Consider the following 23283-nt stretch of genomic DNA (forward strand, 5'->3'; position numbering starts at 1 on the left):
GTGTGCAGTTCCTGTTCATCCTGTTGTTTCACATGACTCATGATTTTGCAAGCTAGGATTAAATAAAGAGTTGACGCACTGAGAATTTAACTGTTTATATAGTTTTGTATCATAGTGGAGAAATGAAAAGAATGGTAATAAAAGTAAAAGAAATATAAAAATTTTCTGGAATTCATGGACTTTTTTCCTCAAAGAATGCTCATATTTTTCCATTTTGGAAAGTTTGTGAATTTTTAATTTCAGATTTGCTGTATCCCAGAGGGGAAATTCAAATGTTACACAGCAGCACAAAAACTAAAGAGGCAGGAAACAGATAATGAACTATTTAAAATTAATAGATAAAACAAAGTAAGAAAATTACATTCAAAAGCTATATAAACATATATATTAGTGCATTAGGCAATGTACATGATTTGTGCAAATTATTGTAACTCCAAAAGCCATACTGAGGTATTTATCAAGAGTCATTCTAAAGCAGGGATAGGTATCTACATCTATAAAATACACTATATGTTATATTGATAAAATAAACATAGAGTTAAATGTCAGCTTGTTTTGGAACATTTTCATGAAGTTGTATTTAAAGGAAAGGTTCACATTTTTTTCAAGTTTGTCTTAAAACAATACTCACATTTACATTGAAAGAGTTGAATTGTTTCTCCTGTTCATAGTGGCCACAAAGAGATTTCCTCATAAGCAATTTTAATGAAAGACAAAATCTACAGTCCTCATTCTGTGTAAAATTGACATCTAAAGTTCAGACAAAGTTAATATGAGGCTTTAGCAGAGTTAGAGAAATCAAGTGGGTATCTTCCAAAGTGAAATTTTGTACTAAAATGACTGTAAGTTTGGAAGATACCCAGTTGATTTGTCTAACTCAGACTGCTAAAGTCTCATATTAACTTTGTCTGAACTTTAGACATCAGTTTTACACAGAATGAGGACTAGATTTTGCCCCTTATCACTTACATTGAAAATGCTTTAAGAAGGGAGCTTTTCACAGTCAGAATGAACAGGAGGAATAATACAGCGACCAATAACTCTTTCAGTGTACATATGGGCATGTGAGTTGTGTTTTAAGATGTACTTGAAAAAATATGAATTAAGTATAAATGTTAGAAACACAACAGATACACCAAAATAAAATAATGCTTCATAAATACAAATAATAGAATTTCCATAGATGACTGAGTTTATTCAATGCCAACAATGCCCCCAACTTCATTGGAGAGGGATTTAAAATAAGCATTTATTTTTCCACACTATAAATTTTGACCTGTTTCATTATTCTTCCCATATTTGTTTCTCACTGGGCGTAGGTTTCAACCCAGTGCCCAGTTTCAGTGTTACTTTCACTTCCCTTTCTTTTTCACTGGTTTCCAGGATTGAGGTGTGCTTCAGATGGGGTCAAGGAAATTAAGTAAAAATGAAGAAATAACTGAAAAGGATGTTCATATGTTAAAAACATTAACTTTGATATGCCAAATAATGATGGTCCCTTATACTGTGATTCACCCATTCTTGTTAATTTTGTTGTTTTTGGGGAAAAAATCCCCATTGGTTCCCATAATAGTATGATTACAGTTTAAAATAAAAAATAACTTATGTCAGAAATGAAAGTGTTGTTTTTAGAAAAAGAGGAATTTCCGTGTGATTTGTTCAAGCTCAGAAAAAAAACCATCATTTTCACTTCCCTCCCTGTTAGAAATAAAAGAATCTCCCTCAGTCTGTGTTTCTCACAGAGCAACCAAAATGGACACGGTCATTTACCTCCTTGGTGAGTTTTCTTCAGTTCATTCTCATTATCTCACAAATCTAGCATTGTGTTTAAAATATTGTAATCTACTGTCTTATGCTCAATGACTTTCCTTTTTTAGTTCTTTCGACACTATCACAGCTTGTAGTACCTAAAGGTATGTACCAGATATTCTTATAATTAAATTTTAGATATGGAACAACTTTGCATAACATTTGTAAGCATATTGTATACTGTGTCAATAGAATCAATATGTTAGCTTATATTTCCGCTGACAGATTACATTATGTGATTTCAAGTAGATGAGTTGCACAATAACAATCATAATCAAAACAGTGCAAGTATACAGATGGTTTAGATTCTTTTGGGACATGTTCATCCCATATAGCAAACCTATATGTATTTGTCTCCATAGCTCCCCCTGTGACCTCATTCAGAGCGGTAATAGAGATGGTGTCAGGGGATTCAAGGATCTTCTCTGGGGAAAGTATCCAGCTGAAATGCAGCATTCCTGATGTCCACAAGTCCTCCTGGGATTACTTATGGTTCAGGGGATCTGAGGAGCTTCCACAGATTGGGGAGCATCTCTTTCTGTGGAAAGCCAATGTTAAAGAGAGTGGGAAATTTTACTGCCAGGGAGTGAGGGACACAGCGGTGGGAAACATATACACCCTCCAAAGTCTGCCATTAGAGATCAGCATTGATGGTAAAATCTTGTTTATCAGTATCATGAGAAATCTCCTTGATTTAGTCATCCATTCATGTCAGGAGCCCTTCTTCATTTTTTTCCTACTTCTGCTACTCCCATTAACATTGAAAATTGGGAACCACTGATCTCTTGCCCTGAACTTCTTTTACGCATTGTATGATGCTTTCTGTGCATCTGTTTTTAGATTTAGTGACAAATTTGAATGTTTTGGTCTCACAACACATGTCAAACATGCTGCCATTGGCCTGTTTTATAGGTGTGAATGTCAATATAATAATCATAATATATGATTTTGAGGTTACTTTCTTCTCTGCAATCTTTGTTCAGGAGGGTGGGCTATCCTACAAGTCCCCCCTCATCCCAGCCTTGTCGGAGACACCTTGAAGGTTACGTGTCGCGTCCGAGGCCAACCCCAACTTCATGAGGTGATTCTGTACAAAGATGGCATTGAAGTTATGAGACAAAATGGCCTCAACCCACATTTCTACCTGACCAACATAACCCTCGGGGACCAAGGAATGTATTCTTGTAGGGCTTCCTGGGACATAGACAGACGTACACGCTCCGTAATTTCAGCTGATGCTCCTGTGCAGGTCTTAGGTGAGTTTATATACTGGGTTGCACATGCTTAGTTTGGTTGTGGTTGCAGGTCACATGTTAAAAGAATAGTTAGACACTTTGCGAAATGCATTTATTCGCTTTCTTGCCAATAGCTAGATGAGAAGATCGATACCACTCTCATGTCTTTTTATTCAATATGTAGCTACTACCAGCTTAAGTTTAGCTTAGCATAAGGGGGAAACAGCTAGCCCTGTTCAAAGATAACAAAATCTACCTACCAGCATCTCTAAGGCTCACTAATTATATCTAGTTTTTTATAATCTGCACAAAAACTAAAGTGGAAAAACAACTATTTGTGGTTGCAGGGTGTTATGTGCTGGACTATTTCAATGCCGGGAGCAGTGATTTGGTTACTCGGTGGAGTCTTCTTGTCGAACTTCGGGAAGTCACTTCGCCTAGCCTAGAAATAGTCCCACATATTGTCTAACCACCTGTGTTGTTTTTACACCTACACTGAACAGTAAATATAAGGCTACAGCTAGCAGCCTGTTAGTTTAGCTTAGCACAAAGACTGGAAACATGAGGAAAACAGCTAGCCCTGCTCTGTCCAAAGTAACTAAATCTGCTTACCAAAATTTCTCACTGCATTTCAGTTTTTTGTATAGATTAAACAAACTAAATATAACGTGTTCATTTGTGAGCTTTAGAGGATTTTGTTGCCTTTGGACAGAGTAAAGAAGTGTTGTTTCTGAATATTAGCTTTGTTTGTTTTATAGTATGTGTATTGTTTGTTATTACCTTAATTTATGTGCAAAAATTATTGTTATGAGTTGTAAGAGCTCCGTCTCCCTCATGTCCTTGTGTGTCTCATACAAAGTGCCTGTTTCCAGCTACATATTTTGTATATAGATATGAGAGTGGTATCAATCTTTTTATCTAAGCTTAGATAAGAAGACAAAATGTCGAACTATTCCTATATTCCTAATTAACTGCCAACATAAACATAAAACAGGGAAGAAAATATTCTCTAGAAATTTTAATGTTTTCTCTTCTGTGGCTCTATCTCAGAGGTTCTGTCGCAGCCAGTTTTGGAGATTATTGCAGACAATAACCTGATTCCAGTAAATAAGATGAAGCTCATCTGCCACCTCCAATACAACGCCCCTGCTCCTGCACCCCCAATACACTACTATTTCTACAAGAATAACGACCGACTGGGAACAGCAACCTCTGAGAACCATGATCTGGTCAAACGAACTCCAGGCCAGTACAGCTGCAAGGCCAAGGTGCCTGAATTGGCTCTCACCAGGTGGAGTGAGCCCAAAAGCTTTGGACAAGTGACAGGTACTTCGAAGTAAATGTAACCTGCTGTGTGTCCTTGACTAAAAGTTTAAACCCTAATCCTCTTCCTGAATTGTCAAAATTGTGAAACATTGGGCAGCAGTTATGAAACTTCTGAGGTCAACTTATCTTTGACCCAATAGGACCACAGACGATGATGCCTCAAATTCTTCATTCTAGAGACCCACGGCCTTTAGCTGCCCCAATCTCATCCCAAGACCTCTCCCTGCCTCCTGCAGCTAAGCCAACAGCAGCCTGGCCCTCCCCTCACCGATCCACTGTAACTCCTACTTTTATTCAGCCTACTGAAGTGGGCACCCAATCCAATCCAGGTCCTCCACTGAAACCTTCACAGCCAGCACCAAGCACTCTGCAATCTACTGTCCAGTCTCTCAACCAAACTGCTATCCCAGAACTTGTCACTATGTCTGGTGATATGTTTGTGGAATCTGGTGACATGCACGAGGAATCTGGTGACATGGCTCTTGACTCTTCACATCTTTAGCAATCTGATATCAATCATAAGTTTTTTTTTAATTCTTTGACCATTTGGTAATTTGGGGTTGTTAAATGGATGTTGTCATTGTGCTCTGTGTATGATGACATTGTAAGATATTAAGGCATTTTTGCCTTGTTTACCTTTGTCATTTTTCTAATCTTTTCATAGTGTGATTTTTTTCTAAAATGCCTTCTTCCCCTAATTACCTGGTTAGCAACATGTGTGTTTTCTCAAGATGTTTCACCCACCAGTTGGTCTCATTTTTGTGGATTGAATGATTTACCCTGCATTTATGCATAAAGAACTGTTGTGATGCATGTTCATATACCTGATTGTGTAGATCAACATTGTAAATAAATATACCAGCAGTAAACGAGACAGTGTGTGCAAGTTTTTTTTCATTTTTATTCAAAACGTAACAGGTCAAATAAGAAGATACTAGTAAGGTGATAATACAATAAGCATGATCTTGATCTTGCCAGTCATTACATTTTAAGTTTAATAGTGTGCAGTACAACTTTCAAGCAGTTCATAAGTAATGAGTATAGTGTAGCACCACCAGTATTTGGCCTTTTCCCAGATATGGTCAAGTTGGTGGTACAGTCCAGTAGAAGAAGATATTTTCAGTAGAGTATCAGGCCTTGTCTGAGTAAAGCAGAAATCCAGAGAAGATGCTATCATCCTCACTGCTGGCATATGCCCCATTCCAGTCTCTGAGTGTCTCCATCCACACTTGATCACCCACTGCCAGCCGCAGCACCACCAGAGTGGACGCCTGGTCGATGTCTTGACCGTAAAGAGAGTCCCGTGTCCTTACCCGCCGTGACCCGTTCACTACCAGTGTGGCTCGCAGTGGCTGATTGCGTACAGTGATGTGGAACGAGAAGACGTAAACCCCAGGATGGACGCATGTGAAGCTGTTGGAAGAGACATTGAAGTGGTTCTCTTCATTGTAGAAGACTTTGTCGAAGCGTATAGGGAAGCCAGAAGGAGGGAAGGACTTTCTTGGAGAGATACCTACACTGAAGGCTGAGCGTTTCTGGGGAACCCCTGATCCCTTGGCTCCTTTGAATCCACGGATGCCCCGCTCACCTCTCATCCCAGGGTAACCTCTGTCCCCTTTTGGCCCAAGCATGCCTCTTATGCCTTGTGGTCCCTGAGATCCTCTAACCCCTGGCTCTCCTTGTGGTCCAGGAGGTCCCTGATCCCCTCGGACGCCTACAGGACCAGGGGAACCATGCTTGCCGTTCATTCCTGGAATGCCCATCACTCCTGGGATGCCAGGAGGCCCAGAATCCCCTCGCTCACCTTTCTGTCCTCTTTCCCCGAATGTGCCACATTCCCCCTTATCCCCCTTGTCTCCCTTAGCACCTGGCTCCACAGCCACTCCTGTAGGTCCTGCTGGCCCCTCTTTTCCCGGTTCTCCTTTCTCACCAGCAGTCCCATTCTGTCCAGGTTCCCCCTTTTCCCCACTACCACCTTTGACACCTTGCAATCCCATATCACCTTTCTCACCTTTTGAGCCAACATCACCTGCAAGGTAAGGGGAACTGTGTCAGAACTACTGACTGTTGTCTGGCAACAATATAAAAGAATTCAACAATCACCTGAACAAGTTTGCACCTTTTTGTCCAGGTTTCCCTGGGACTCCTGGTGGCCCGCCTGTCCCACTGTTTCCTCTGTCACCTTTTTCCCCTAAGAAATTGACATAATAAAGCTAATATTCAACTAACAAAATCCAATACAAGCAATATGAAAATTTCTTTTTTTAACTAGAGCTACTAGATGAAGAGGAACAATATATTTAAAGGGCCTACAGGGCACAAGCCCAGAGGCCAAAGGGGCCCCAATGACTAGAGGTGTTCAGTACATGTATGAATAAATCTTTATCGACACATTTCCAAAGTGAACCAACTACACTGAATCACCATTGCCACTGACAGAATCAGTAGCTTTTAGCAGTGGAGCTCCTCACTGGTGACTGAGAGCGCCAGTGCTTCTATAGGTTTTGTACTGAACTGAACATGACAGCTTGGACTAGCAACAGACTGAACTTACTACAGAACTGAAGAAAGAATCAACGTTGAATGTCGGGCCATGTGAACGGTAATGCATTCACTTACTGACGTACGTACTGAAGTGTAATGGGCCCCTGTGCTTTATGTATCTGTGCCCAGGGGCACACTGTCTCATAATACATCCTCGTTATATGGATGTCATGCCTGCATTCTGCATTCTTGCAATATATGATAATAAAATATTTTGTAATAAGCCATTTAAAATGTGTATTTAACCATATTATACTCACCTTTGTCTCCTCTTAACCCCATAGGACCATTCACTCCTGGTGGTCCAGATAAACCAGCTGCTCCTGTAAGGCCTCTTTCACCTGGCAGCCCTAGATAAGCAAACATAGGCAAAGTTCAAAATGCTGAAAGCAAACATACAAACAAATTAGTTGATTAAATCAATAGCATTTTTCTTTATTGGACTTTATCAGTGAGTATTATACCTGGCAGGCCTCTGTCTCCCTTTGGCCCCCTGGGGCCTCTCTCAGGTGGACAGCACTCACAGAAATTGAAGTAGCACTCGTTGTAATCCAGGGTGTAGTTCTCAGGGCCAACACCAGGGGACTCAGTGCTCTCTGTGTAGTACTGTGATAAGATGTGACTTGGATAGGTGGTCCTCTCTGTGGTGGGCAGCGGATGGGGCTCCACAGGATTTGTGCTCGGCACTGTCTTGAGAGTCTTGGGCATGCTGGTGGTCACAGGGCTGTGCACAGTGATCTGAGGGACGGGCTTCTTGGTATACTGGTACTTTGGTTTCTGTGTAGTCTTAGCTTCAGCGCAGGACACTACAGTGAGTGTAACCACAACTACAGCCACGAGGGTCAACTGACAGGAGATAATCCTCATGGTTGACTGGGATCTGAGAACAGATGAGTTTATACATGACACTTATCTTCTGTTTGTCTGCACTAATTTCATTTTCCATCTACTTTAGGTTTAAAGACAAAAAGTTACAACAATAGGACATGCTGATTAGCAGTTCACTGTCCTCTCGTCTACTATCATTCTCAATGTTTTTACTATATTGATTCTTTTTCTCTGTTTCTCTATTTGTACATTGCCAATTTCAGGTTGGAGCTACGTTCAGTCATGTGCCATTGTGACTCGATTTGACCATTCAAAGCTGATTTTATGGCTGTTTATCAGTAAATTCAGCTGCAATGTTTAACTGCAATGAAAACCTACATCTTCTTGGGTAATGATGACACATTTTTGAAGTCCAATATGCTCCTCAACTTAGAAATGATTTACACGTAAACTAATAATTTCAATAGGTTACCCATCATGCTGACATTCAACTTTCTGTGCAAAATGTTTAATTCAGCAAAATTGATAAGACTCACCCAGTTATGCATAAGTGGTATGGTCATTTATCCTCTCTAGCGGTCGCTTGGAGGCAGCACCAGGAGCTCCAGGTCTCTCTGATATCTCTGCCAGGCTTGGGCGAAAGAACATCCCCACCAATGAGGGTGTTTGCTGGAAGCATAGGGGGAGGTCTGAAATCCAACTATGGTGGGCTGGAGCAGCCCCAAGGAGAACCACTGTGCTGTGGCCCATTCTCTGTACCCCTGTTGTGTAGAAAGGTGCTTTTGTGACACGGGATACAGCACCCGCCAGGAGCACTCCCTCGCTGCAAGCTAGGCGAGGAGCAGAGGCTGTGGGGCAATGGGTCACCCGATATGGGAGGCATTCCTCCAACATCCAACCTACTGCCCAGGCTCTTATGGTGGGACAAAGCCAAGCAAAGAGGGTTCTATGACAGAGGCCAGGGCACTACAACTGCCTTTTTTCAAGCATAGGTTTGGACAGTATTCTGTGCTGCAAGTAGCTGCAAGCAGGAAGGTGCAAACCATTTTTACAGATCTTTTTACATGGATAGTGCCACTCAGAATCTTGCAAGTTGACGATTTGAGAGTACACCCAGATGACAATATCTGCAGCAATTAATATAAAATGACTTACTACAAGATCTGCAAACTAGCGCGCAGCACAGGGAGCTGAGTGTTTACAATATACTGGTACTTGGTAAACATCCAGAAGAAAGGTTTAGCTTAAAGAGCACTGATAATCTACTCACTCAACAGTTGCTAAACCTGAGCTGTTTGTCAAAGGAACCAGCTTATCTCCCTCAAATCAGTGCAGTTGCAATGCTTGCCTGATCACTGTGACCGACTTTCTGCACATGAGCCCCCAAGACTGCTGGCAGCTACATTTGCTAACTATGATTCATACTGTGTGGCTGGACAATGATTCATTCTTATGGTGTAACAAGATAGCATTGGGTTTTTGTAGAAAAGTGATTTTCTGGTAGCTGTCTAGTCGAAACTCTCAACTTGCTAGTGACAATGAATGCTTGAGCAGTGGACATGCCTCAGTTGTCAAAGACCTCACGTCCTCTGAGGGATCTATGACCAGCTATGAGTTAGCAGGAAGAAGGGAAATGAAATTTGGGAAACAGAGAGGGGATGAGGGTGGGATGGAGGGATGTGGAGAGAGCTACTATATAGGAGAAGCTTGTGTTTATTTAAACAATTTTTATCTTCTAACATACACTTTTCTTAATCTCTTCACCTCCATTAACATGCTCTTCTTCCCAGCAGCTCAGGTGAAGTGTCCCTGACTTGCCCCTTCATAAAAGACAAACAGATGGAGTGTAAGATATGCAGCTGAGTCCTGAGAGAGAGAGGGGTTCCTCTGGGGTTCTCCATGCCTGACCTCAACCCCATCGTCTCACAGCTCCATTCAGACCACACACAACAGCAGCGGTCAGCTTACAGTGCCCAGCTGGTCACAGAGGACCCAGGCGCCGCTCACCTGTCCGTTCATTTAACACTGGCACCGGCCCTGCCCTCAGCCTCCATTCACGCAGACTGTAGAGCAAGGGATAAGGAAGGAGTTAACTTACTCAACGGGTGCAGCCGAGCAGAGAGAGGACCAAAGATGACTTGGATGGATGGAGGTGTATTGCCTTACATTAACCCTATTCATGTGAAGGAGATCGTGAAGCTGCAGTGAATGTGTATAGAGTGAGTTAGAGAGGGTGAGAGTGAGACAGTAAGATAGAGACTTGTTTAGTAACCAACACAGCATCCAGTCACTCTCTGTATGATTATTCTCCTGCTGTGTTCACCAGTACTAATAAGGCCATAGACAGTTTTTTGTTCTTTACTGTGGGACCTTATCAAAGAAAATCTAGATCCTGCAGAATGAACAGCTAATGACTTTGGCAAGAGATTTGCTGGCAGTGAAGACGTCTCATGCAGTTAGACAGAGTACAAAAACACTTTCTCCTGCCACACTTTCTCTGACAAGCCTCTCTGATGTTAGGGTTTGGTTTCTAATGGGCTCAAAGTTGGTTGTGTAAACATGATGGCCTTTTCCACAAGAGAAAAGTTGTTTTGCTTATGGTGAAATCTACGTTTATTTACATTTAAATGTATTGGTAATTATTCAAAAGTGATCAACAGAGAGCTAGAAGTCCAACAGACACAGATCAATGTTGTATCTGTACACGATATTAAAAGTGACCCATGATTTTTCTTATTATATCATTTGATGTTGTTTTTGAATGAATGCTTGAGGTTGACTTTTTGCATTTCTTGAAAAACTGTGTTTTCTGTTTATAATTAATTGTTGATTGAGTTCTACCTAAGCTTACTTGGACATTTCCTGTTTATTTTCTTATACTGATTAAGCCATTGTTGCTTAAAGCAACAGTTCGACATTTTTTCACTTACTTACTAGCGCTAGATGAAAAGACTGATACCACTCTCATATCTGTTAAATATGAAGCTACAGTCAGCAGACAGTTAGCTTAGCTTAGCACCTGCTAGCCTGGCTCTGTGCAAAGGTAACAAAATCAGCCTATTAGCGCCTCTAAAGGTCACTAGTTAACAAATTATATTTTATTTGTTCCTGAAGTCTCCGCATGTTGTCTGGCACCCTCACAGTGACAACAAGACTTGAGGAATGGACTGCTTCCGGCCAAAAATAGCGTGGCACATAATCCGTAAAACCACAACCTTTTTTTAGTGAATTAAACAAATGAGATAAAATGTGTTAATTAGTGAGCTTTAGAGGTGCTGGTAGGCACATTTGCACAAAGATAGGCAAGTTGTTTCCCCCGTCTAAGCTAAGCTAACCGGCTGCTGGTTGTAGCCTTAAATTTAATGAACAGATTTGAGAGAGGTATCAATCTTCTCATCTAACTCTCAGCAAGAATCCAGAAGTATTCCTGTAAAGCGCAACCTAACACCAGCTAAAAATCTTGTTTGTGCTTACCTCCAGTATTTTAACTTCTCAGCTTGCTGCAGTGATGTATAAGCATGTCTGGGGCATGTCAGTACAATGTGAGACTATTGTTTTTTAGGTGTGGTTACAGGTGAACAAAGCAGACTTCTGACCATACCCAACAGATGTTCAACATATTTGAAATTACAACCAGAAAGGGCACTAAAACACTGCTTTTCAGCCTGATGTTACATTACTCTTTAAATACAATACAAAAAAATAAGTCACTGTAAGCAGAGAGCACTGTGTGGCTTATTTCTTTTGGTCAGTAAACATAGCGCACAGGTGACTGAATGCTGGCCTGTCGGTTCGATTTGGTGGTTGGACAGAAGAATAGATAAAAAAAATAAGTCACAGCAGGGTTTGGGGACACAGGTATCAGCGGAAATTTTGAAAACAAACAGGGTCCTGTAAGGTCCTAGAGTGCATTGAGGTCATGTGTTGTTTCTCCAGAAAACAGGACCAACCTACACAGAATAAAAGGGTAATGCTAAATCCACCCTCTTGTTCCCCCTCTCCTTCTTTACTCCTCCTACCCCATCCTCCAATTCCACAAAACACTACCACACCATCCCACAGCAGCCTCAATCTCACCTACCTTAAACCTAATAAAGGTCCCATAACTAGTACACCAACTGCCCTCATATGCCCCTAAATCAGTAAACACCACTAAAAGGAAATATAAAATAAAGAGAAATCTTGCCTTCACCTTCACACCACTCAGCTTCTGTCCTAAGCTAATTATTTGCACAATTCCCTCCCCAGTGATCAGGTGAAGGTCACCTAACAGACTCCATGAGCCTGTGAAGATCAGACAGGTTTGATATCTAGTGAAAAAGAAATTACAAAACTCTGTCTCGCTCCCTTTCTTGTGTACTTCACACTAAAATTCTTGGTACCCTGTCAAACATTCCTTCCACAGCAGCTTGCACACATTGATGAAAATGTCACTCTTTTCTATGAATATACAACATTATATACAATGTGAACCAGATAGTCAGTCAGCAATCGAATGAAAATTATTAGTACTAGAGTGCTTTCTTAACTAGATTCAGAGTCTTGATTTTACTAGTGCAAAAAATGTGATTATTGTGTCACATCTGTACTACATTTAGCAAAAGATTATGTCTCTACTTCACCACTTGGTGGCAGACTTGTGTTTTGGGTTTAACCACAAGGATCCTTACAGTGACAAACCTTGAATTATTTTGTGTAATTGTTAAGATAACTGATCAGACACAAACAAAAATGCATGTAAGGAATTTGCATATTATGCCTTACTTGAACCTTTACAATTTACAATATCCACATGGTAAAGATGAAGTATTTTTAAGGGGCACAACAATTCAGTCTCTTTATTAAGATACACTGCTCTTCGCCAACATTCACTATGATCCAAACGCAGCACAACATGTTTTCTTTTGTAGTGAAAGTCCATGACCATGTCAGGGTTTGGCTCCAGCTGTGATTTCACGCCTTACTAGGCTCAGGTTTTTATCAGGCCAACCACTCCTAGACTCCTGTTGACTGAATCATAACTCAGATGTGGAGCTGGGAGCTGTTTTATATGGTGAATTCTTTATCCATCTTTGATCAACAAAGAATGGCAATAATTGCACAATCATTTTAAGTGCCACAGCACAAACTTCTCCCTTGTGCTGTTTGCTCAGTGGGTGATTTTCCAACATTGTGTTGGGGGCCTTTGTGTTTGTCTGTATATGAAGAGCTTCAATTCAAAATGAGACGTCCAACCATTAAAGAAGGAAAATGTGCAAGTATAGAAGCTAGTTGGCTAACAAAGTATTGCTGGATTGTGGTGTATTGGGAAAATGTATTTATATATCCATAAAAATGTCTACTTAGTATGAATGGGACTTTTTGGAAATTACATTTTCTTATCATTACAAGGAAAAATACAGTTAAAAGAGTGTGTTTAACCAAGCCCCCACCCAAAACACTATACAACAACATACACAGAGACACACACCCAACAGTGCAAACAATGTTTCCTCATAACAAGCCCATTAAATTACACTATAATGCATTATAATAGCAGGGTATTGTCTTTTTTTGATGTGACAGATCTCTACACAGGTGACTCACAAACTACCCAATCACTGCTAAATTTAATTGGTTTCACAAATGAATCACAAGACTGAGTCATACAGTTAACTGGAAAACATACAAAATGTAAAATTCATCTGATGTCTTTAAAATATACTGATGTTGTGGCAAGCTCTTTATTAAGTCATAGGCTGTAGTAGAATTGAAATTAATTACAATAAAATTCCTTGACTTTGCATTGTAAAAAACTAAATCTGGCAAGGTGCTTATGAAAACAGTTTGTGTAGGTATGTACATGTTAAACATTAGAAGATGCTTTTGAAATCATTACCTTTGAAAGGCTGTCCAGTGATTAGAAGACAGTAACATTTGCTATTTTTGTATCCTGCGATTATTAATACGTGTAATAAAGGGACAATTAACCCCAAAATCAAAAATACATATTTTGTTGGTATCGGCTGTAGAGATGTCTGCATTTTGTGAAAATAATGGGACTATTTGGCATTAGGAACTATTTTCTTTCTTCCAATAGTTCCTACATGAAACTGCTCACAACAAATCTATGGATTATCTTGAGTAACCGGGTCATGATTTCTAGAAAGAGACATTGCTGTTGAGTTTTTCAGATGTACTGTTTTGGTGCTTTGAGCACCGCAAGCTGAGTGCCATAAAGTCATATTATATTGAAAAAATGCAGACGTCTCTATGGCCGATATCTCCAAAACTCAGCAACTCACACCAAAACAATCTAGATGGATAAATAGCACTACAGGTAAGAGGAAACACATGTATTTTTGATTTTGGGGTGAACTGTCCCTTTAACATACCCGATGCATGTATTTAATGTATCTCTGAACATTGGCTTTAAAACCTTACAAAACATTTCTACAATGATAGAAGTGTCGGTACTCGTATGTACCGACACGTCAACCAAACAGGAAACAAACCTAAGACGAATAAAAAAGACAAAACATGAGAACAACTGACTTTTTAAGTATTATATTTTCTGAACATTGCCGTGACAGGTTGTTGTCATATGGTACAGTACAGTACGGTACATAAAACATTTGTTTGGTGACTTTCTTAAAGCTTCTTAAGAGAAGTCTTTATTCTAGTAAAAGGAAAAGTCTGAAACTTTAGTTACACAAATGAGATATTAAAGCACTTTCTGTTGAAGAAAAATGAGCATATTTTGTTTTGTTAGTGACTAGAAGAGACTATTAAGTGTAATAATTACAAAAATAAGCAGCCAAGTGTTAATCAGGGAATGCAAATGTGTCATCATAAAGTTAGTTCAAACATCATATAAAAGCTGTAATGCTATGTGTGCATGCGTGTGTGTCCAAATGTGTCTAGGTAGTCGGTTATTACCATGGAGACATTCATTGTCATAATGGCACACACCTGTAAGAAGGTATAGAGCTGAACAATAGCACCAATGGCAGGAGGCTGTTTAGTTGTAGAGCTGTGTGTGTGTGTGTGTGTGTGTGAGAGAGAGAGAGAGAGAGAGAGAGAGAGAGAGAGAGACAATGAGAGAGAGAGAAGTTATTGAATGTTGCCAAAGATATTGATATTTGAACACTTCCTGAGGTTTCCTTGTAAACTGAACCCTGGTTGCGGTGGCAGTGTTGGCGTGCTCGTGCTTGTCACGTACATCTCTGTATGTGGATCTGACAGTTGCTAGGACTCCCCCCATTTTCATTTGGGAGAATCACATGTAAACACAACAGAAACAATACACCACTCGTCTTAGTTTTTGAGAGCGTTTGAGTTTGCAGATGGCTTTGTTTACACCTTGTCATTATGGAGATAACCTCTGGCCTCATCCTTCATGGGATAAAAAGTAACATGTGAAGGGTAAACAGAAGAGAGTTCTTTAAAGACCCTGAGGCAGACATTAAAAAAAAATGTCACTATGTATGATGCTGTGAAAAATGCAGCGTTTTTATAGGAGGAGAGGAGAGGAGAGGAAAGGAAAAGAAAGGATAAGAGAAGAGAGGAAGTGGGGTAAAGGAAATGATAGGCAGATAGAGGAAAGGAAAGGAAAAAAGAAGAATGGAAAGAAAGGGAGAGGAGAGTAAGGGAAAGGAAAGGAGGAAAGGAGAATAGAAGAGAAGAGAGGAAAGAAATGGAAAGGAAGGAAAGGGAGAGGAGAGGAAAGGGCTTCAGTAGATCTTTGGGATGAGCTTGGATGTGCAGGTTGAGAACTGAGTGTTGCAGCTATTGTGTTCCTGGGGGAAAAAAGATGGAGGTGTCCAGTTACAATGCATAAACATAGTAACCTGTCCAGTCCCTCTACTGCAGCTAAACTGATTTCCTACTCCCTCGTCCACCATCCATGCTGAAAATATCGCAGGAAATTTGCATGTGCAGTGCAAATTTAATTTAAGCACCATTCATTTCACACTATTCTACCAGCAAGCGTTTAAAACAGATTTTGCTTATCATCCTTTACATTGATTTAAATTGTGTCTGTGTGGACAAAAAGGGTAGACATGGTAGACTTCAGGTAAACAGAGTTTTGTGGGCATAGGCAGGTTGCCTAGTATCTGCAGTAGGGAAAGCAAAGCCCCTGGGTATTCATTCCTGCACTGTCTAGGGAGAACTGGTTTGGTGGCTCTGCCTCTTATTGTGTGATTTCACTTTATGTGGTACAGTCAACTGTGTCAGGAATGTGCTACCCATAAGTCTTTGTTTTGCTTGTTCTTCCATTTCAGAGCAAAAACTGAAGGCATAACAGACTTGAAATGCATGAATACGTATTTCAAACTATCAGTATGCACAGAAATTAATATCAAAAACCAAACTAGGATGAGAAAGAACAGTTGTCCAAGTATCTTCAGATAGCTTTATTTTCTGAATATTGCAGTGATGTGTTGCTATCATGTATAAATATAACATTCATTTTGGTGAATGGAGAAAAAAGCTTCTCAGAGAGCTCTTCATTCTCAGTACAGGAAATGTTTAGAACTACTGCAAATGTTTAACAAAACTGAAATGAAATGACACAAACTGGGAACCACATAAAAGTACTTTCAGGTGGAGATACAAAGTAAAGAACAAATGATGTGCTATTTATGGCAACAAGAGAACATAGATATAAATAATCAAAGAAGTTTGGTAACTGACATTGTAACCAGCCAAGCATTTACCAGTGTATATAAATATATAACTCCATATAAATAAAGTTAATTTAGAGATCATGATTAGACTGTAATCAGCGAGCCCTTGACCCAAAGCACAAATAATCAAAGATGATCTACGTCATTAACAAAGCCAAGCCTAAAACGCATAGGTGCGTTGTATCAATATTTGCTCATGCTCAATGCTGAGCACGCCCTCCTGACATTCCAAAAGTAAAAAAACAGGAGATAAAGAGGGGATCGGCACACATCTATGGCGTTATTTTGTTACCAGTAAATCGGTAAATGTAGGTAATTTTAGACTGATTGCATAGCTTGGGCTTTTCTATCAACTCGCTCTTTGAAGATCAGCTACACAGTGACTTAAAATGTGCAATGTACGCTGCCAGTTAGCATTACAATGAAAAAAGGTGATGGTGGTTCTGATACAAAACCATTGATCAACCAGTAACATTAAGTGCATGTCACAGGTGGCATCACAGATGCAGCAGATAATTAAAGGGGCACTCTGCCGATTTTACACATCAAGTTCAGTTTACTCGTCCAACTCAGCCTGTTAAAACGATTACATAATGTCTTCTGTGGCTCTGAAGGGAGCTTTTCTATGACTGTGTCTGAAATCACTCCCTCGTTCACTCATTCGCTGTTCCCTATATAACAAACACACAATAGTTTACTCTGTAGTGAACAGTAAAATGAGAATTCAGACACTTGACAGGTGTAGAGTCGCACAACGGTAATTTTCACATCTGTAAAATGCGACGCTTTGCATTGTGGGACTGATTGCTGATTGATTGTTCATGCCATAAACACTACTTTTTCATTCCAGTATTGGAACTTTTGAGGGCGCTATACAGTGCATAAATTTCACACTGCAAATTCAGACACTATAAAATGGCAGAGGGTAAATATAGTGAGCTATATAGTAAATAGTGATTTCGGACACAGTCAAAGTCTGAAAAATAACCCAGATAATGTCATCAGGGTTATTTCGGCTTAGGCTTGGAGACCACACATTTTTAGCTGAGAGGCTGTATTACAAACTTGAGGTGTTGGGTATAAAAGATGTGGGTATTAACCAGTCAAAGAGGGTCTACCAAAAGACCCTATTGAGTCTATTATGGGAAATGTAGGATGCAGTGTTTTAGGGTTTTGACTTGAGATATCTCAGGATATCTCAGCTTCTGCTGTTTTGACTATGATCGCTCTCTTTTTAATCCCCCAATTTTACTAAAGCGACAAACTAAATTGCTGGAATGCCCCTTTAAAGACTGTAGCTTAAAAGTCATGATGGAAAGAAGTGAGTCTAGTGGTATTTTGTGGTGAGACGAGCATGCAGATGTACTCTCCACATATGACCCTATCGTGCAAACCCTGAGGAGATATGCACTCACACAGGACATATGGTGAGGAAAACAAAAACAAATAGGAATAACAACATTTCACAAGGCGTTTCACAGCGAGGGCGTGAAAGTAATGTACAGTCGTGTGTCTAATACCATGGGGTAAGGCCTGAGGGTTCGGGATGTAAAGAAGATAGAAAGGCTCTGATTTCCAGATCATTCCATTAAGATCTTCATGTGTTCAGTCTTGATTAGCTGAGGTGACTGGGATAAATGTGATGTAAAGAGGTACTCCAGGAGCTAAGGAGATGAGTTATAGGAAATGATTTGGGGACTCATCCTAATCCACTCAGTCACTGTCTCTTAATCCCCATAGTCTCTACTTATTTTAGTTCATGAGTGTCATAGTGCTCTCAGGCTGGCCACCAAAGATCCCAGAGAAAAACTCCAGTGCAAGGTGCACGTGGATGGGCACAAAGACATATGAGGTGTAGATCACCATGGCGATGGCCGAGAAGAGGATGGAGTTGAAGATGGACTTTTCCCAGGGCTCCAGGACATAGATGCCGGTGATGAGCAGGTACTGGTAGTACAGCCAGGCCAGGTACTCCCTAAAGTTCTTGAAGCTCATCTTGCAAGCTGGACGGAAGGGAAATGGAGGTGGAGTGTTGTGAGATTCAAGCCATAAGAAAGAGATGGTGTGAAGGAGGATAAAAACTCAGTGGTGAAGGTGAGGGAGGAAGACAGAGATTTGAAAGAGAGTGATTACAAGAATTTAAATGGGTTGTAACAAAGGAAAAAGTACATGCACTAACATGATCAAAAACAGAGGACACAGAGGCTGTACCTCAAGGTAAAAATACTGCACTACAAGTCCTGAATTCAAAATGTTACTTTAGTAGAAGTTTAGAAGTATTAACAACAAAATGTATTAAAAATATAAATACTTGTAAGGCAGAAGAATGACCCCTGTCAGTCTTTTATTATTGCATTAGCATTACTGATGCATCACTGTTTAAGCTGCATTTTATGTTGATCGAAGAAAAACTACTGTTGGGTAGTTTAATCTATAACAATTCATCAGATTGTGTGAGCTGATTATATATTAAATATGCAAATCATTGACCTTCAAAGAAACTAGTAACTAAAGTTGTCAAATAAATATAGGTAAGTTAAAAGTACAATATTTCCCTCTTGAATGTAGGGAAGCATAAAGTGCATAAAATGGAAATACTCAAGTAAAGTACAAGTTCCTCAAAACTGTACAGTACGTAAGTAAATTTACTTAGTTACTTTCCACCACAACTTACTTCTTAAATACAACCTGTATTTCAATAGATAAATTCACTGAGGAAACACCCTGAACAAGAGGGATTTACTCTTTGGAAAAAATACAGACTATCACTATGTACAAAATATTATTTTATAACACTGGCATTGTGTCATAATAACATAATATTTGTCATTTTCAATCATGAATACTAATACTCTCCATACACTGATTAAGATATGTTCTACCCTGTGTTATTATCCTGGAGACAACTGTGTAACCACAATGGAAAATAATACTTGAATTACAAAATAGCCCTTTTGGCTGTGTATTTATTAATTAGAAGGTGTGAAAGGAGCACTCCTCTAGCCCTCCCAAACCTGCAGCAGAGCCCTGAGGGAACAATCAAGCAGGCCTTAGGGGAACTGAGGGTCTTATAGAACTCAGTTGTCTGGGTAAAGAAACACCAATGAAATTAAACCCAGGGGTCCCACATGTATCCTACATAAGATAGTCCTCACTTACTTTCTTGACACACATACAGTGTTCACACACATGGGACACTTACAAATAAATTAATGCTATATGAGGAGGGTAATGAGCAATGGGTTTCCACCCACAGAGAATATACAGCACAGGCCAAAACATGCACTTTAACATACCTACATAATTACTTGATTTAAAGCTTTCTTTACATGGGTTATGGTATTTGTAATTAGTTTACCGTTTTCCAAATGTTTGTTTAAAAAAACTGTGTTTAGTTGAAGTAAGGTTTACATAGCCGCATGCGGATCCTGCTACACAGGTATGGGGCGGGGCCAACAGGTGCGCTACAAGTACAGGTGTACTCACCTGGCTTTCTAGAATATACTTTAGAGGGAGAATAGGAAACGTCCTTTTTCAATACAGGGCAGCTACTGTCTACAGGATGCAACCAAATGAAAGTCCTTAATGTAAATACAGTAGGACTGTTGTTGTACTTAAGTTACAATAATCAAAGCCCATTTAGGTAGCTTTCTGTGATGATCAGCATTCTTTAATTAGAATTAGGATGGTACCTTAATTAAAATGTCTTGATAAATACCTCAGTTAACAAGATTTGACCACAAAACTCTAGAAGAGTTCCCGTCCAGATCCTTATAATGATTAATGATCTGCACATAGCAATGATACATTTCATTCATCACTATTTCTCAGTTTTAATAGAATATTAGAGGGGATATATCAGCTCTTGAGCGCTTAGCCTACGGTAGCCTGACCTAATCCATATATTGACTCACCTCAGCAGCCGACGTGAGATCCCCTGGATATCTAACGAGAGACAATTACAGGACGAGCTACAGACAGCAGCCCGTGTCCCAATGCTGCTCCGCTGCTTTGTGTAAACGAAAAGCTGCTCACTAGTTGCCACTGGCCTATATGTAGTGGGTCATACAGACTATGACACCACACCCACTACTCGTGATTACACTCACGACTCACCTGGCTCACAGATCATGCAGGTGGAGAGACCGAGGACTATAATGCAAAGACCGGTGTGTGTTTACGCAGCCAAATCAAACCAGTCCTCGGATCAGAGGCACAGGAGGAACCGATATCTTGGTTGTAGCTTTCAGTCGTGTAAAGTCCGCTGCTTTGTGTAGCATATTTAAACTTTCTTCAGTCCGTGTCGCATCCTTCTGCGCATCTGTCCCACCGCTGCAGCCCGACGCTGCGCCGCAGTAGCACCTCTGACGTAGGGCAGCAGCAGCAGCCAGGATAACAGGATGGAAAAACAAGCCGAGACAGCACAGGCATCACACAGTTCATGATGCATGCAGCATCTATAGGACCAGTGTTCTCCAAGTAATTTTGGAGGCTAATGTAATTAGCAATTTTGAAAAAAAAAAAAAAAAAAAAATGCGAATATCTTATCATACGTCCGTCTCTGCTCCTTTGTCTTCAAAAATTAATGAATATTAATTTCGTCATTTTGGTGGCATTCTTTATTATCATTATGTATGATAATAATGAATGATAGCGCTATACTGAATACGGGAACTCAGGAACAGATAACTGACTGGAGGTGTGTGACTGGTCAGTGTGCTGAATCAGTAAACGTATTACGCACAGAGTTGACTAACTCTACCGGCAGCAGTGGCTCCGTTCGTCTTGGAAAACCACCAAAAACCTACTATGCACACTCTGATACACAAAAGATATTCAGAAAAGTATTAAATTAGCATCTCTTCTCTTCAAAGTGCCTGCATAAACAGGGGTTGAGAAAAACGTTTCCGGATTAACTGAATAACCTGAATGGTGCCTTCAAAAAGGACAACCAAGAGAAAAAACGCACAAGCCAAACACCCCTGGAGAAGAACTTCAAGCATAAGTTGAGAAGTTGCCCCTCTGTTTTGATGCGATCCCACATACAGTTAGGAAATCTTATCTCATATCTGCCCAAGGTTTGCTGACCTGCTGAATTATTCCACTTGACGACGCTATGCATTATTGATGTGTAAACACCGGCAGTGCCGCCGTGGCACACCGGTTACGCATGGATACACTCTGGTTTAAAATGAGATATTGCATGAACAAAATGTTCCCCTTGCAGAGATTTAACACATTTTTGTAGTATAAATATCGACTGTGTCTTTACATAAACTGTCCTGACCTGCTCTGCTACAAGTACTTTGGAAATCATTATTCACCTTAATAGCTCAGGTGTTGTTGAGACTCAAAGCTCCAACAACATCTCATTGGTCTTCTTATATTTGGAAAGTGAGTCTGTAATACTAAAATGTAGGTAAAGGGGGCTAGAGGCAAAGCATTTGGGTCACAAAGGGTCAGTTTGTGCACATGCAAAGATGGTGAGAAAACCAGGTCAACAGGAGGGTGATCAGAAAAAAAGGAGATTCCCTCCCACCCCCACCCCACACACACAAGAGGGGATTCACCTCATTCATTTTCCCAAGTAGATCTGATTACCGTTAACAACCAGCTCAGGTGTGTGAAAAACAAGACAGGGCATTTTCCTCCCTCTTCAAGTTAGAATGCAAGACATGTAACACAGACTAATACACACTGTGAAACACACATTCCTCTGTTGTCTGAGATTACATAAAGCTTCATATCAGTAGGTCTGTGCACAGCCATGCAACAAACCTGGTGACAAAAGAAAAACTCTTAAACTAACTCCAAGTTAAATTATTATTTGGATTTAATGCTGAAGAGAAGGATGTGTGTGAGAAAATGTAATGGTTTTACCTTCCCAAAATCAGCAGGGATCATCAAAAATGTTGTATAAAAATGATATAAATGCTGCCCTTTCAAGACATTTTAAACTGCTCCTAAAGGGTTTTAAGGCAAACTGTCACACATAAAGTACCCTCCACCTTTTTCACGTTCCCATAAAGTTGCTAAAAATGTCTTTGATAATGTACCGAGTCTTAGCATTTCATCTATTATACTGCAGCCATATGACCACACCTTCTCTTAGAATCATGATATACAGAATGACAATAAATTGATTTTTTTTTTCTCAAATACTTTTCACAAGACTTAAAACTTTTTTGCCTATAAAATTTGTTTTTCATATTTTCCTTTCTCAAACATACAGAATTTTATGTTGGGATTTCCATTTTTCCATTCAATTCAATTAAATTTTATTTATATAGCGCCAATTCATAACAGAAGTTATCTCATTGCACTTTTCCTATAGAGCAGGTCTAGACCGTACTCTTTATAATATTGTTTACAGAGACCCTACAAATCCCACCATGAGCAAGCACTTGGTGACAGTGGCAAGAAAAAAAACTTCCTTTTAACAGGCAGAAACCTCTGGCAGAACCAGACTCAATAGTGGGCGGCCATCCGGCGCTGCCTTGTTAGGTTTTTTGTGTGAGAGAGAGAGAGAGAGAGAGAGAGAGAGAGATTGTGTTTTGTTTTTAATCCTTTCATGAGTCAAGTCATTATCAAGTACTAATATTACATACAGGACTACTACCAGCATTTCAGACAAAAATATATGAAAGTCTTTAGCTAATTAGGGCAATTCTGGGTGCAAAGTGTCCAAATGTAAATGTGTAATTTTGCAGATATAGAGTGGAATCTAGCATTGATGAAGTTTGGATCTGTGTTTGTGCATACCTATGGAGTATAAATGGTGACAGGTTTGAGTTGGGAACTGTTTACACATGAGCTGTGGGTCCAATCAGTTGCACATCACTCCAGATCATATGAGGACATCACTGTTATTC

General features: G+C 39.9%; 3 protein-coding genes across 5 annotated transcripts; 1 reads left to right on the forward strand and 2 right to left on the reverse strand.

The window, feature by feature from the left end:
• Window positions 1–1687: 1687 nt before the first annotated feature.
• LOC122878732 (Fc receptor-like protein 5) lies at window positions 1688–5244 on the forward strand. Of its 2 annotated transcripts, none has more exons than XM_044201973.1 (6): window positions 1688–1777; window positions 1878–1913; window positions 2172–2462; window positions 2793–3065; window positions 4095–4370; window positions 4511–5244. In XM_044201973.1, the coding sequence occupies exons 1-6, from the start codon at window positions 1753–1755 to the stop codon at window positions 4870–4872; spliced, it is 1263 nt and encodes a 420-aa protein (XP_044057908.1). In that variant the 5' UTR covers window positions 1688–1752; the 3' UTR covers window positions 4873–5244. The 2 variants fall into 2 exon arrangements, with proteins under 2 accessions (XP_044057908.1, XP_044057909.1); XM_044201974.1 differs by having other exon boundaries at window positions 1706–1777; window positions 4548–5244.
• Window positions 5245–5353: 109 nt separating this feature from the next.
• Window positions 5354–11411, reverse strand: otol1b (otolin 1b). Its single transcript, XM_044201972.1, has 6 exons — window positions 11217–11411; window positions 8279–9805; window positions 7379–7794; window positions 7175–7264; window positions 6490–6561; window positions 5354–6399 (listed from the first exon to the last, which is right to left on the reverse strand). The coding sequence occupies exons 3-6, from the start codon at window positions 7779–7781 to the stop codon at window positions 5501–5503; spliced, it is 1464 nt and encodes a 487-aa protein (XP_044057907.1). The 5' UTR covers window positions 7782–7794; window positions 8279–9805; window positions 11217–11411; the 3' UTR covers window positions 5354–5500.
• A 4712-nt stretch (window positions 11412–16123) lies between these two features.
• On the reverse strand, window positions 16124–20756 carry sptssb (serine palmitoyltransferase, small subunit B). 2 transcript variants are annotated; one of them, XM_044201976.1, is made up of 2 exons: window positions 20528–20756; window positions 16124–18414 (listed from the first exon to the last, which is right to left on the reverse strand). In XM_044201976.1, the coding sequence occupies exons 1-2, from the start codon at window positions 20541–20543 to the stop codon at window positions 18164–18166; spliced, it is 267 nt and encodes an 88-aa protein (XP_044057911.1). In that variant the 5' UTR covers window positions 20544–20756; the 3' UTR covers window positions 16124–18163. The 2 variants fall into 2 exon arrangements, with proteins under 2 accessions (XP_044057911.1, XP_044057912.1); XM_044201977.1 differs by lacking the exon at window positions 20528–20756 and adding an exon at window positions 20326–20483.
• Between the last annotated feature and the right edge of the window lie 2527 nt (window positions 20757–23283).

This window comes from Siniperca chuatsi, linkage group LG7 (assembly GCF_020085105.1).
Source record: "Siniperca chuatsi isolate FFG_IHB_CAS linkage group LG7, ASM2008510v1, whole genome shotgun sequence".
NCBI lineage: Eukaryota > Metazoa > Chordata > Actinopteri > Centrarchiformes > Sinipercidae > Siniperca > Siniperca chuatsi.